The sequence below is a fragment of the Helobdella robusta genome, assembly GCF_000326865.2.
Source record: "Helobdella robusta unplaced genomic scaffold HELROscaffold_10, whole genome shotgun sequence".
Classification (NCBI taxonomy): domain Eukaryota; kingdom Metazoa; phylum Annelida; class Clitellata; order Rhynchobdellida; family Glossiphoniidae; genus Helobdella; species Helobdella robusta.
In genome coordinates, this window is record NW_008703571.1 from 4505006 (window position 1) to 4521649 (window position 16644).

A 16644-nucleotide genomic window follows, 5' to 3' on the forward strand; every position below is an offset into this window, starting at 1 on the left:
CTCTGATGTTTTTATTAAATTTTCTATTTCATTGATTTTTCAATTTTATTAGGTTGTTTGACCAGGACTGTTTTATACATTAAAAACAAAACATCAATTAACTTTTACTAACTTCCTTTTTAGGATTGATTTCCAATTATATGGGAAACCATGAGCGAACTTACTGACTACACCAGCTGAGTTGCCTAAAATCAAAATAATGGATGCGTGTCATGGATAGAAATAAATAAATCAATCAATTTAAAACACCTTTCTTGGACTGAGCTTTGAAAGTCAGCATAGGTCCTACCAATGAATACCTGTTACCAGTGCATGTTTCTAAGGTAGTTGTGTTAATCCTCCTCCTTATTTTACTACTATGCCACAATGTATTATCATCACTGTTGTTTTAATCAAACATTAAAAAAAATATTTAAAAAATTAATTTAATTTATAAAAAATTTAAAGCACTTGTCAATTTTATTTAAATCCATATATTTTGAAAAATGAATGTAATTTTATATTTCCAAAGTACTTTCTATTTCATAAAATCTGAAACATAATACACGTCCCTGATCCATAATACCTAATGTAATTACCTCATATAATTTCTCAACTTGAGTTTATATCCGAAAGCTTATCTTAGGTTTCCAAAGTATTTCAATTTTTCTGATTTCGTCAACCAAATCCAGTCAATCTATTTAATAAATCTAGCCCCATATTATCACTTTGTTTAATTTTACATCTAATCACTTTTCATGATTTTAAATTAATTTTCCCATTGTCATGGTCATTTATTAATACCACAAATTTCATCAAGCAACAATTTGTTTGTGAAACTTGTACATTGCGAAACCTACAACTTATGAAATGTAAATATAAATACTATTATCTTTTTGAGTATAATAACAAAGCTGAACTTCAGAATTTATTTTAACTTTCACTATATATTTCTAGAATCACTATTAAAAAAGCCTAGTCTAAAAATTAAATTCAAATAAAACTGAACTTCGAAATTCCTTTTATTTTTACCATACATTCCAAGAAATACTATTAACAAACCCCAAAAACTTTAGAGCAGAGCTTAGAGGGTACCAATCATAAGGTGAATTCCTACTTGAGATGTTAAAAGGCATGAGAACCACACATCAAATTTCAAAATTTTCAAATCAAAATCGATGCAACGTCATGTCGTAAAGTGTTCAGTCATAAACCGTTACTATTTATGCTTACCATATTATACTTTACAATTGTGTGGGTTGCCATCAAGACAGTTAACAACACCTCATACAGTTCAAAAAAGATCTCAATATTAAATTTTTAGAAAAACTAGATAAAAGGGGCAACACTGAACGTTTAATTCCATCCATTTAATTACAAATATTAATTAATTATTCACAATTTTTTTAGAGAATGGCACTTTTAAAAGGATATATCAACAAATTTTAACATCAATAATCACATATATCATACAAACGCATAAATAAACGTACATTGGATTTCGATATATCTTACAAACATACAAATTTGGCCCAATTAAAAAAATTTTATTTTCCAATTTTTCCCATCTCCATCTGAAAATTTCAAGGCAGATATATTAGCATAATCATCTGTACACTCTGGATAAAAATGAACTCATGCCAAAGATATGTTTTTTAAAAAGTGCAAACTTAAGTATTTTTGGAATTATTTTTATACATTTTTTACAAATTTTTATATTATTTTATCATTATATTTTGAATGAACAAATGTTTTGGACAGATTTTTTCATTTGCACTATGCTATAAGTTTCATAACCTGTTTCTGGTTGTCGTACAATTTGCACAAAAATTTTTAAAGCCTCAGATGATTATTTTACAATTTGTTTGATATTTTAATTATGTAAATCTAATTTTAAAAAACAAATCTCCATCTTTATAGAGCATATATTACACAAACATCGTTGCTGTACTACTGAAAATTTGCTTAAGGCATTATTATTATTGGTGTGCTGCATAACGGGACGTTGCTGTGTTCACAAGGTGCCTCCATTTCAAGCGATCATGAGCAAGTCTACAGACTGAGTAAGGACCGTAGTTGATTAGCAGATCCATGATTGTCTTGGACAGTCACGCGGTCGAGTCCAGTTCGGTGGTGGTCGGTAATGATCGACCCGGTAATGATCCTCCATAGACTGGCAAGAGCTATGTGATCAAAGAAGTTTAGATGACACCTTAACAGGAGTGAGGAAACGGAAGGCTGTTGTGTTCTTCTCAACTCAATGTTGGTGACGTGATCGCGGTAGGTCAGACGAAAAATCCTGCACAAGCCCCATTAAGGCATGGTAATCATTTATTTATTTATCACAATTCGTCCTTCAAAATTTTTATGAGGCATCAACAGCAAGCACAGAATGCATGTAAACCAACGTGAAACAACGCATCACACACACAATGCATGTGATTGGCGAGGTTCTCCTTGCAATTGAATCTGGTCACTGCAACAGCTGTGCCAAGCCTTTACTGTTACACCATCTTGCAGTCTAAAGTTAAATGTTTGTCTATGGTATCTGTATCTTTAACAAACATAACAATTGTAGCATAACCTTGCCCAAGCAAGGTTATGCTGCACATGCGAAAGATTTGTCAATGAATAACTGTAAGACTAACACTAACAAAACAAAGTTTTGGATATCAGTGACATGTCTACCCATCAAAGCTATTTGAGGAAAAGCTTCATTACTAAACTATAAATTAAAATGATAGCTGGCAACACTAAAATCTAAACTAACATTATTTTATTTTTTTATTATTTTCACATGAGATAAGTAAAAGACAATTTTTCACCTGGTGTAAATTATAAATAGCTTTTATCACTGAATTGAAATTTTAATATCAATATTGAATATACAAAACAATAAAACATTTCTATAATAATAAAATCAATTAATGAAACTTGAGGTGACCCAGCCAGACCATTCTTTCCTTGGTTAAATAAATACTTAAATTTAAGAGATTTTTTACTAAATGCCAGTAAATGGTATTATGATTTACTATTTACCAGCATTAGTTTCTTTTAAGTTCAAGGTTCAAAAGGCAAAACCTCAAAACTAATAAAACATAAATAAAAGATAATATAATTATATTTATCCATAATTACATTAGTCATTAGCAGATTACAAATTAATTATGTAAGTTACATTATTATAAATATTTATCATTTATGATTTACTTACTTACAACTTACAATTTACATTCATCAGTTATTAGTTAGCACACAAAAAAAATTTAAATTAGTTAAGTATTAAATTTAAATATAAGTAAATTGTTTAAATTTTGTTTATTTCTATTTACATTTAATTTTAGTTTTAATTTAATAAATTATCTCTACTAATCTAATCTCTACTAATGAGAACAATTGTTGATGAGAAAAGGATTAAAACCTTACTACATACACTCGCACTCCTTCGACGTAGACGGAACTGTCGCCAAACCTTTCAACTGTCCAATTTTTTAATGTTATCATGATTAATTATTTTTAAACTAATACAGATACACAACAGAAAATTTTGAACGGCGCCCCAAAAACGTCCATCGTGGAAAATACAAGAAATAAATGTATGGGTAGAGAAATATTTTAAATTAACTTTTCGCATGTATGTCTCTATGCATTATGTTGAATATGCCCCGGAACAAGGGGAGGCCTATTTACTAATATACAACACTTTCTTATGGGTTGAAGCAGGAATATGCAAAGAACCTCAATTTTTTAAACTTTTAATTAATTTCGGTAATATCGATTCTATTTAAAGGTAATTAATCACCACATTGAATAACAATTGAAAAAAATTAAAATTTTAACATTTTAAATAAAAGCAATATTCCGAAATTAAAAAATCACCCTCCATATTCGCTCCAGAAGTAAACTCCTTGTTCGGCCGTTAAAAGTGAGCGAAGGCCGTTATATTTATTCTAGGTATGTGCCTCGAAATATGCATATATAAAGCTTAGATTTTTTGGTTGTTACCATGATTAGTTAGCGATTTTGATAACAATAATGATTACATACACAAATATAAATATCAAATATATTATAATAAACATGTTTTTTTAAATGTAGTCCTTCATGGTTAAAAATGGCACCAAATAACCCGAGTTTTTAATTTTTTGACATTTTGAAAACCAACAGCTTAAAGGTAAATTTCAACAAAACTTTTTTTTATCAATTAACGGTATAAAATACTTTATTATTATTATTATTATTATTATTATTAGATTATTTATATATAAAGCGCCCTTATGTAAAAGTTGATTAAATGCGCTAATGTAAAAGTTGATTAAATGTTTCACTTCAATCAAATCATATCATGAAAAGTTTGTCTAAAAAGATGGTTTTTTAGCTTTCTTCGAAATTCAGTAATTGACAACCCACGATTTCGCAAGTCGACTGGCAAACTGTTCCAAATCTTCGGTCCCATAACAGCGAAATCTCTGCAATCAACAGCTAGCTGAGTTTGGACGAATTGTTAACAAATCTAAATTGTTTGACCGTAACTTCTGACACTGTAACGGTGCATTTCTTGGAACAATTCTATCCATTAAATATTTCGGCGCTAATCCATTAATGCTTTTGTATACCAGTAGGGCAATTTTAAAAATAATTCTCTGTTGAACGGGCAACCAATGAAGATTGAAGAAAATAGGAGTAACATGATCAAAATATGAACCACCAGTTAACAACTTGGCAGCCCAATTTTGAATTAATTGTAACTGCAACATACTTTTTGGGTAAACCGTAGAATAAACTGTTGCAATAATCGATCCTCGAGTGAATGAACGAGTAAATTAAACATTGCAATGTATGCATATTTAGAGATCCTTTGATGAGTCTCAATTTTCTCAATTGGTAAGTACATTCTTTAAACAACAACTTTATGTGCAATTGCATTGTCATGTTTGTATCAAAAATAAATCCAAGATTTCGTGCTGACGCACAAAATTCGATGACAAATTCCTTTATTCTGATAGTGTTGATACCCACTCTATTCACTTGTTGCCATGTACCCACAGGCAAAAACTGGGTCTTGCATTGGTTTAACTTTAATCTGTGCCCCATCATCCAAACATCAATGGCTGATAAACACGATACTAAATCATCGACCACATCACCAAACGATGAGGGAGAAGAGTTGGCTATTATTTGGATGTCGTCAGCAAATGCATGAAACCTGAAATTGTACGACTCAATTATAGTGTAAACATCTGCTGTATGAAGCAAAAAGAGAATGGGGCCTAAGACGGAACCCTGTGGTAAACCGTATGACAAAGCATCGACAGCTGCCAAATTTGTCTTGAATAAAATTTGTTGAGTACGACCAGCAAGGTACGACACGAACCACTTGTGAACGACTCCCGATAGTCCAAATGTTTGCTTCAGTTTTTTGAGAAGTATTGCATGATCGACGCAATCGAACGCCGAGCTCATGCCCAAGAGAGCAAGCAATGACACATTTTGTTCGTCCATTGATGAATACAACCTTGACGAAACATCAATTAAAGCTGTTTCCGTCGAGTGAAATATACGATAACCCGACTGGTAAACCGGCAGATGGAATTGAGCCAGAACTCAAACACAAATTTTTAAAAAACGTTAAAAACGGTAAAAACAAATCTTTTAAAAATCTTTGTGGGCACACAATCAAGAAAACAAGATTTTGATGGAGATTCTAAAATGACTTTTTTTTATGTAGCTGTCAGTACAGGGCGAAAAGTTTGAAAAAAGATTCAAGGTCACATGGAGTGAATGTTGGTTCATCACAATGATTGGTTAAATTACGAACATCATCAATTTTGCTTTTGAAAAACTTGGAAAGGTCAAGAGAACTATGATCAACTTCTGATACATCCATTACCTGTTCCATTCCAAGCAAACCGTTAACGGCATTCCAAAAACGTTTTGGTTTGTTGCTATTTGATTCCACCAAGTCTTTCCAATAACAATTTTTCTTTTTGACAAACAAGCAATATTTATCTTTAATAGCTTGTCGCCAGATATTCTTATTTTTATCACTTGGGTTGTTTCGGTAAACGCGTTATAATCTGCGACATAGCCTTTTCAAATCCCTGCACTCTCCGTCGAACCAAGGGGCTAATGGCTCATATTTAGAGTTGACATAGTGTAGTGGAGCCACTTCATCAACAACCCTCCTCATCTCACGATTAAACAACACAAATGCATTATCCACGTCATCACTTTCAAACGGACCGCTGATTGGAGAGTTTAAAATTAGTGATTTAAAACGATGTGTATCCAAACGGTTCCAAGAGCGAACCAACCGCCTTGTTGTCAATGGTAGCTTGACACTGACCGAGAATGAAACATTAATCAGACCATGATCTGAATAAACATCACTGGGATCCACTCTACAATTAGACAAAGGAATATCAGGAGTGGACGCAACTAAATCAAGTGTGCCACCCAAGTTATGGGTAGGCTCATTAACCTCGTTTGTTAATTGAAACGAATCAAATATTTTAAGCAAATTAATTGAGTGCGTATCACCAGGCTTTTCAATATGGATGTTAAAATCACCAGCCACTATCAAACCATCACCCAATGCAAATAAGTGTTCTAACACTGATGTCAGCTCACCAAAAAACAAAAATGTGACCAATTTTGAATCTGGTCTGTAAATACCAAAAACAAAAACTTTGCGACGCTCAAAAGAAAATTCAACTATAATAGTCTCGAAGGTTTGAAAAACCGGAACTTCAATTTTCCTGGCCTTGAACATCTTCTTGAAAAAAACAATAAGACCACCATGGTAAGGATCATGAGGCCTCAACACTTGCAAGAAACTAAAACCTGGCGGCATGGCCAACTGAATAGACGGATCTTCAGGAGAACCATGCCACATTTCACACAAAAGGAAAATGTCCAATCCACCAGATAACAATTGATAAACAACATTAAACTTTGCTACAACAGACCTTATATTAAGAAGACCAAAATTTAATATTAGATGATTGCAGTTTTTTGAAGCTTTACTATTTTCCAGCGTCCCACTCGGCCCTTCACTCTGTATAAAAAATGGCCATCATAAGCTTCAGCAATCAATTCTCGCAGCTCAACGCGCTGACCACGTGTTAGATCATGACTGATTTTTATTTTGTTGAATTCACCCTCGAGAGACTATGACATAAGTAAATTAACATGTTTCCGAATTCAAAGGGAAATTTATGCTCATGTGGGAGAAGTAGACAACATAAAAATAGGGAAAAATAAAATAATTATACAGATCAAAGGTGCAAAACAAGGGGAAAAGATAGAAATGTTAAAAATATAAACATAAAAAGTAAGATTCTCGCCCCATAGATCTCTAAATTACACAAAGGGACAAGTCATCTAAGAAACTGCTCATAAGAGGAGATAAAAGAGGAATTAAAACCACAAGGGGTTATAGATGCTAAAGACATTTCTATTAAGAAAAACAAATAGTTAATTAAAACCAACACATATAATAACTTTCCAATCTCATGTCATCCAAAATTCAATTGTAATTTGCTATGAAAAAATTAAAGTAACGGAATTCATTCCCAATCCAACAAGATGCACTATATATCAATTATATGGTCACCACAAAAATATTTGCAACAATAAACAAACAATATGTAGCAACTGCGGTGAAACTGGTCACATACACACCAGAGAAAAGCCATGTCACAAGAAATCAAAGTGCTTCCATTGTGGATAGAAGCATCCTACCTATGACAAGTCATGTCGAGTTTATCAGGAGCAGAAGGAGATTATAAAAACTAAAATAACTATGAAAATATCTTATCCAGAAACCAAACAAATAACATGCAAACGTAACGAAAGAGGTCACCCAAAAATTTGACAAGAGCATTTCATGTGCCCTAATTCCAGCTGAACCTCTTAAACTCTTGAAAAAAGGAAAAGAAATCTATCTGAATAATAATAATAATACAAATAATTTCAATAACAATAACCAATAACGATAAAAACAAAAGTGGTAAAAATAATAGCGATAGTAAAAATTGTAATGCCAGTAACGATGATAAGTATACAAATAATAATAATGGTAGCCATAATAAGCTTAACAATAAAAGTAAAGTTATAGGTAATGGTGGAAGTCGCGATGATGATGGTATAAAGAATAATAAGAGTGAATATAGTCATGACTACAACAATAAAAAAGGTAATAACAATTATAATGATAACAACAAAGATAATAATTTTAACACAAATAACCATAATAGTAACTATGACAAGAACATTCTCCAAGTAATAGACGAAACAGAGGAAGCATGCTATAACCTAACACAAATACTCAAAACTTCCCAAAGCAAACATGGATAAAAAATCCGAAACAAATAAAAACAACAGAACAGAAGATGAAATAAAAATAATTCAATGGAATATCAGAAAATTGCAATCTTTCCAAACTACAAATATTAATAAACGAACAACAACCACAAATTATATGTTTACAAGAGACTAAATTAAATCCAAACAAACATATAGACATAAAACACTATTCAACATACTCAAAAGCAGCACATCCATCACAAACAAATTCAGTAGGAGAGATAACAACGTACATTAAAAATACAATAACACAATCAGAAATCAAAATAGATCAAAAATTAAATATAATAGTAACAAAAATTACAACAAACAAAACAATAACTATATGTAATATGTATGCACCTCCAAATTTACCAATGAAGTCAGAAATCATTTTAAAAGTAATCAATAAACTATCTAAACCGCTGATAATTAAATATCGGAGACTTCAATGGCCACAGCATTTGGTGGGGTAGTAAGCGTACAAACCCTCAAGGTAAATATTTAGAAGAAATAACACGAGGAGACATTTGTTTAATAATTCCTACAGGACCAACTTACTTCCATGAACAAACAAATACCTTCTCCACCATTGACCTTGCCTTGATTTCTCCATCTTTATACGATGAAGTTAGTTGGTCTGTCATCAATGACCTGCACGGTAGCGACCACTTCCCAATCGTGATTCAATTAAAGAAAACACAAAACATGTCGTCAAGAAAAAAAAAACCTGAATTTCAAAAAAAAAAACCAGCTAGAAGCAATTTTAAAAAATATGTGCTGATCAATTTTTGTTATGGAAGGACATTGATGAAAATTTGAAATTTGATTGAAAATTGAATTGAGACAATAATGATGGCAATTAAACAAACGACACCAATAATAAATAATAGAAATAACAAAATCATAAATCCTTGGTTCAATGATCAATGTAAAGAAGAAATTAAATATAAATTCAATCAGTTTAAAAATTTCAAGAAAAACCCTACTTCGAATAATCTAATAGAGTATAAAAAAGCAAAAGCTTTGGCCAGAAGAACCATAAGAGATGAGAAAAAGCTATGTTGGACAAAATATGTCAATAGCATGAAAAAAAACTCTCCAATAAAGGAAATATGGTAAATAGTTAATAAGATTAAAAATAAATACACAGAATGTCACACAAGCCACATACAGGATCAAATTAAAATACACGAAACAGAGAAGGAAATAGCAGAAGTACTAGTCAATCATTTCAAAAAAAAATCCCTAGCTACAAACCTTAACAACGCAAAAAAAGGGTCATATTAGACTTTGAACCCAACAATAATGAAGATTACAACCAACCAATAACCTACAAGGAAATAATTAATAAAATAAGCAGCAGTCAGAATTCCTCTCCAGGTAAATATCAAAGAACATACGATATATTAAAAGCTATTCCTTCAATAGCAGCAGAAAAATATTTGAATATCTACAACTTCATATGGTTAAACTCAAAAGTTCCTCAAATTTGGCTCCATGCAATAATTTTACCTTTTATTAAACCAGGAAAACCAAAAGACAAACCAGACACCTACAGACCTATATCCCTAACTAGCTGTACATGCAAAATTTTTGAAAAAATAATAAACAATAGGCTAACATGGTATATCAGTGAACATAATATAATCAAAAGCACACAATGTGGAGGAAGAAAAAGAAGATCAACGTTAGACCATATTGTGTCCTTAAAAACCTTTATTCGAAATGCACTTGCTAATAATGAACAAGCTTTAACAATTTTTTTCGACGTAGAAAAAGCCTACGACACTACATGGCAATATGGTATAATGGATAACCTTCATAAAGCAGACCTGAGAGGCATTCTACCCAAATTCATAAAAGGTTTTTTTATCAAACCGCACATTTTAAGTAAAGGTGAACAACACTGTCACAAGTTATGCATCTAGAAATGGGTATCCCCCAAGGAAGCATTCTGTCTCCCACACTTTTCTGTCTCAACATCAACTCAAGTACTCCCCAAAAACATCTTTACATGTTTGTACATAGATGACTTAGCAATAACCATCAGAGATAAAAACTCCACCCAAATCGAAAATAATGCCAACAAAATCCTAATTAACATTAACAAATGGTTGGAGACAAACGGACTTAAGTTTTCAAAATCCAAAACATTTTTCCCAAAAAAAAGAAAGTTAGAATATCCAAAAATAATTTTTCAAGGGGAAGAAATAAAATACGAATCAGAACACAAATTTTTAGGATTCATAATTGACAACAAACTTAACTTTCTTCCCCACATAATCAAAGTCAAACCTAAATGTCAAAAAGGACTTAACCTTCTTAAAGCAATATCACACCATTATTGGGGCGCTGACCAAAACAATCTACTAATATTCTATAGAGCCACAATAAGAGCTATCCTAGATTATGGTTGTCAAGTGTATGGGGCAACAAGAAACTTTTACATAAAGACCATAGAACCCATTACAAACGAAGCATTAAGAAAATGTCTTGGGGTTTTTTACACATCCTCATCAGTCAGTATGCATGTCCAGGCAGCAGAATCGTCAAGACATTTAAGACAACTAAAAATGTCAATAAACTACTACTTAAAAATAAAATCACAGAGGAATAACCCAGCTTTTAAATATATCACATCAACAACAGACAATATGAATGCCAAAGTCAAAACCAATATCGGCGATAAACAAAAGATTAGAGAAACACTTGGAAATTCTGGGGCAAACAAAAATAATGCGGGAAATAGAACCGGAGGTGGCCCCATGAATAAGGAAATATCCAGAAATAGATCTCTCGATTAACGATTCTAACAAAAACACAAGCCTATGCAAAATTAAATATCATGAAATAACTTCAAATAATCCCCAATCCACAACAATCAAAACAAAAAAATTCCACATCACCAGCAGTTTTTATCACCGATCAAAAGGCACCCCTATTACAACATTTACCAGCTTACTTTTCAATTTTCACGGCAGAGCTTTTAGCAATATAGATGGCAATAAATCTTATTAATTATACATCTAATAAAGAATATATCATCTTCACAGACTCCTTGTCCAGCTTAATATCAATAGACCATCATAAGCCCAGCAAATAATGAAGCAGAAGGAAATTCTGGGGCAAACAAAAATAATGAAGGAAATAGAACCGGAGTTGGCCCCATGATCAAGGAAACATCCAGAAATAGATCTCACGATTAACGATTCTAACAAAAACACAAGCCTATGCAAAATTAAATATCATGAAATAATTTCAAATAATCCCCAATCCACAACAATTTATGCGGATGGCTCAAAACAAAGAAATTCCACATCGGCAGCAGTTTTTATCCCCGATCAAAAGGCACCCCTATACAACATTTACCAGCTTACTTTGCATTTTTCAAGGCAGAGCTTTTAGCAATAAAGATGGCAATAAATTTTATTAATTAAACTTCTAATAAAGAAAGAATATATCATCTTCACAGACTCCTTGTCCAGCTTAATATCAATAGACCATCATAAGCCCAGCAATCCATTAATAATAGAAATTCAAAACTTAATAAATAAGACTATAGTAAGAGATAACAATAAAATAAAATTGGTATAGATTCCAAGTCATATAGGCATCTGCGGAAACGAAAAAGCGGATAGAGCGGCAAGTATGGCACATTCTCTCCCAGTATCGAATTTACCAATTCCCTATAACGACATCAAAATAATAGTCAACCAATATATTATAGCTTTATGGAAACATGAATGGAATAACAGCAACAGATTCCTTAAGAAAACAACCTTAAAAATCGATCTAAAAGGTTCAAAAAGAATGCTACTAAAAAGGAGATTCCAAACAATCTTGAACAGAATACAAATCGGCCATACAAAAATTACACACTCATAGATCCTTGAGAGAAAAACACTTTCAATTTGTGACATCTGTGGAATGAAACTAACAATTTTCCATATAATCACAGAATGCAAAAAATATAACAAAAAAAGAATATAACATAATATACCAACAAACATGGAAGAAATTTTCATCAATAATTCAAATACATACAGTTTAATGGCTTTTATCATGAATACAAAATTGATTGACAGATTGTGAATGAAACAACAGGTACAGCCATATTAAGAAGAAAGAAAATTAAGAGAAGACAAGTCGCAAAAATAGCCAATTTGTGCTGAAACGCCGGAAATCTGCACAAAACAAACAGTGATATATTGGCTAGCTTGAGATATTGCGTTCTAAGAGTTGTGAAAAAACATCGCTCAAAATATGATGAATTATTATTATTATTATTTTTATTATGATTGTTTGGCGCTTTTTCAAAAAATCGTCATTACTTGAAAAATTATTTTTCAGAAATAAGTGAAATTTTTCCATAAAAATTTTATTTTATCGATGAATTTCGATGGGGTACTTAATCTTGCAAATTTAAAAAATACGGCGGTGAGCATGGTTCAAGCTGACAGAGAATGACCGTTCTGAGTTTCAAACATGAAGAAATCTCTAATGCAACATCTTGAACATCAGTCAGAATAATCAAATCTCCAACAGCATCACAAAATTCTACAAGTATTAGTAATAGTATTTTCTCTTTTTTGTTTTTCAAAAGACGCATAGGATACATCAAATAAAAAACATATTCAGTTCATCTCTATACACGGCAACTGATGAAGCCGAACGAACTTCAAACGGTAATGAATTCTAAATTGTGAGAGTTGACATAATAAAACTTTATCTACCAGCCTCCATAAAACATATGTGAGAGTGCAATAGGGGATCATGGATCAGGATCACTAAATTTGTCACCTTACAGAAGAAGAAAAAGGCATTGAGCGATAGGGTGGAAAAAAGTCAAATATTGAATTATCTCAGCTCAAAGAGAATCTATATATGTCATCCTCCTCCAATACATAATAGGGGTAGGAGGTAGGTGGTACTTTTATCGAACTGGCAAAATGCAGAAAAACAAGCAAGGACAAAATATGCAGCGGCAGCATACCAAACGGTCGAAAAGAAAAGAATGTTAATAACGACCGTCACCGCAGACGTGAACATAAGAAAAAAAATGTCTCTGCTAAACCGGTTCAAAAATCGACGGCCTCGTGCAAACGACGTCCATCACGTTAAATTACAAAATCAATGACCTACCTAAACACGTATATACAAGCTGTTTAAAATTTCACATTAAAATCAAACATCAAAAAACATTCCGATGCTTCAAATGCAATGGGAACGGCTACCACAATAAAGTTTCACACAAAGTTTGTATAAGTTTGTATTGTAGGTGTTAAAAGAAAATGTTCATACTGCAGGCAACTATCATACGCAGCAAACAACAAGCTATGCGTGAAGCAGAAGATACAAGTAGAGGTAGATAAAATTACTGCCATAGAAAACCGCGACGCTCTGTTAAAAATTAAAAAGATAATCTCTTTGTGAAAAACAAGCAAGATCGGTCAATGAAAATATTAAAAAGTCAAATATGCATCACCCGAAAACGCAAAAATTCTAAACGCAAAAAAAGACTAATAAACAAAAACATAAGCCGATAACCAAAGAAGACAACCAAAATAGGCGGACGCGACGCAAATCAAGCCACAGTGGAACCTTCGATGTCACGAGGGAAAAAATGGAATTAGAGGCACACAAAAAAAAGAACCGGCCCAGTGGGTTGAAACTTGCCATAGCGCAGCCACCCATAAAGTCCTGGCGCAGACATTCGTAGAAACAATTAATGACATTTGTATGAATTCTACAATGGAACGACTATAGATTCAATTCTCAAAAAAGATGAACTTGCAAAATTTTTAAATAAATCTGGGAAACTTCCAGACGTTATTTGTCTGCACAAATCTTTTGGAAAATAAACAAACCAGTTTTCACCAGCTTTATAACTGAGAAAAAGACACAAAAAAGTATGTGCAACATTAAATAGAGAAAGCCTGGGTATCTTGTTTTGCTCGACCCCCATGGCATTAAGTCTCTCACGGTTAGTTTTTCAATAAAAACAGCAAGTTCGATAATAGGTATCAAAGTGTATGTTTTTTTCAAATAGATTAGAACCAGAAGCAAAAGATTCCATAAGATCCTGTCAAACGAGCAATTGTTCTCGGAGACATCAATGCATACTGAACCACGTTTAGTGCAAAAAATCAAACGAACGCAGTAAAAAGAACTAAAAGAAGAAAACGATTATACTGCTTTATAAACAAAAGAACCACTACTTGATCTCCGCAGGAAGTGCACGTTGGCCAAACTAGCTGTCAAGGTCAACACTATGATGATCATTTTGTACCACCCTAGTTTGCCCTTGTAAAAAATAGAATTGAAAAAGAAGTCGAGTCAATTCAATGCTCTTTAAGATATTAGACATCCTGATAACTCTATGTTCTAAAATAAAACAGGTCGCTTACCCGTTTCAGCCAACTTGGCTCAAAAAGGTAGCGACTACAAACACTAAGCTATGCAGGTTGTTGAACTTGACCAAATACCCAGAACTGGTGATACAAAGCCATTCGGTCGAAATAATGACAAAATACGTGGACCATTCTTTTATCTTCACATTTGCATCAGCAGACAGGTGTTTCATGTGCTTTTTACGCCCCGACAGAAAAATTTGGCATTGGCCTCCGAGTTACTGATCATGTATTTGCGCACTGGAAGCGATAAGGCAAGGCATAATTTGGTGCAAAGGAACAAAGCATCAGAAAATTATTGATTTCAGTGGCTGAAGCGTTGTGAAAGCCGTCGAAAGCCAAAGCTGTAATATTTCACCTATTTTATTTTCATTTGATGGAAACATAATTTTGAATGTTGCACTACACGACAATCTACTCCAAGATATTTCGGCAACCGATTTCAAAAAATTCTTTTGCTTTTAAATTATTTTAGAGGTTGGAGCCATAGAATTAAAGATTTTTTAACATGTTTTGATTTTATCTGCACGTGTCCCTTTTGATGTTACAGGCAACGTTTGTTTATAGTTAACAGCAAAGAGAACATTCTAGAAAAATCAACAAATTTCTCTATTCTATCAATTTGTTTTTTTAACAGAATAAAAAAACTTGTCCAATGTCCTGTTGAAATATCTTTTTGTAGATGGTATTATATTTCATTCGCGTTTAAATTTTTTTATTTAGAACTTTATTATATTACGTTTATGTTATAAAAAACTTAAAAATTCTTGTTCTTTGTTTTCTGCATAATGTTTAGATAATTTAAATTGTAAGAAAGTTATTCAAAATTTCTAACTTTAGAGAATTATATTTGAAAATCGTGAAGAACCAATCAGCCTGTAGAAAACAACTTACATATTTAGATAATAAAAAAATTACAATTTTTTCTGCTCTATTTTACTGCAAAAAAACGCATTCTTTATTTTGTTGGTGTAAATTGTAAAAACAGTAATTTTTTAATAAAATTTTCTAAATTTTTTAAAAATATTCAAACAGTTGATTATTAAAATGTTTTGGTTTTACCATATACATAAAATAGGTATTCTAAGTATGTGATTATGTTCTGTCAAGCCATCAATTTTTAGGTAAATCTCCTGAATAATTAGGTTGATTGTTTTTTTTTAAGAAATTGAAAATTTTATTGTTGATCAAAAATAAAAATATTTTGTATAGTGTTGGCTGCAAAGTAATGGGCCTGAAGTCAAAATGATCGTAGACATCTCGTCTTTTGTATATGAGAATAGCAAACCCATTTTTTCCAACAAACTGGGATTTTGCATGATACCCAACATTTAGCTAAAAATCTATGGAGAGATGTCAAAGAATTAGGCATTTTTGAAACGTTATTATTTAAATTTCATGTAGAGGATTTTGATTTATATTTACGAATCATTGACGAAATTTTATAGTATGACTGAGGACTTGTGTTATTGGGTGTTGAAAGTTTTTTGTAGTTTCGGATTCCAGTTTGGTAGCTGATATATTTTATGCAAATTTTTGAAAACAGAGTGGATTTTTTTTTAATTTTGTGGCATGGAACAATAGCTTTGAATTTTTTGTTTGGCTTACAGGACCGCAAAATCGTTGTTTCGGTTGAGATTTGATGTTGACCGATTGCTCATCTTTTGATTCGTTTGTTGGTGCTATTCTTGATTTAAGTGTTTTGCTTGTAGTTAGATGAATCAAAGCATTTAATACATTGGATCAATTTCATGAATTCAAATGTTGGGTTCAATAACTTTAATTGTTTTTGTTTTTTTTAATCTTTCATTGGATTTACAGGTGAGGGAGTTGAGGTTCAAAGATTCCACAATTTAAAGCAAAGTAACTGTAAATAATTTGATGAAATGCGTACGAAAAGTGGTAA

General features: G+C 32.1%; 1 protein-coding gene across 1 annotated transcript; it reads right to left on the reverse strand.

Annotated features, from left to right (window-relative positions):
• Nucleotides 1–2031: 2031 nt before the first annotated feature.
• On the reverse strand, nucleotides 2032–6874 carry HELRODRAFT_166960 (hypothetical protein; the record flags this gene model as incomplete). The annotated part of the gene is made up of 4 exons (XM_009012116.1): nucleotides 2032–2278; nucleotides 3401–3458; nucleotides 6223–6224; nucleotides 6294–6874. The coding sequence occupies 4 exons, from the start codon at nucleotides 6872–6874 to the stop codon at nucleotides 2032–2034; spliced, it is 888 nt and encodes a 295-aa protein (XP_009010364.1).
• Nucleotides 6875–16644: the final 9770 nt, after the last annotated feature.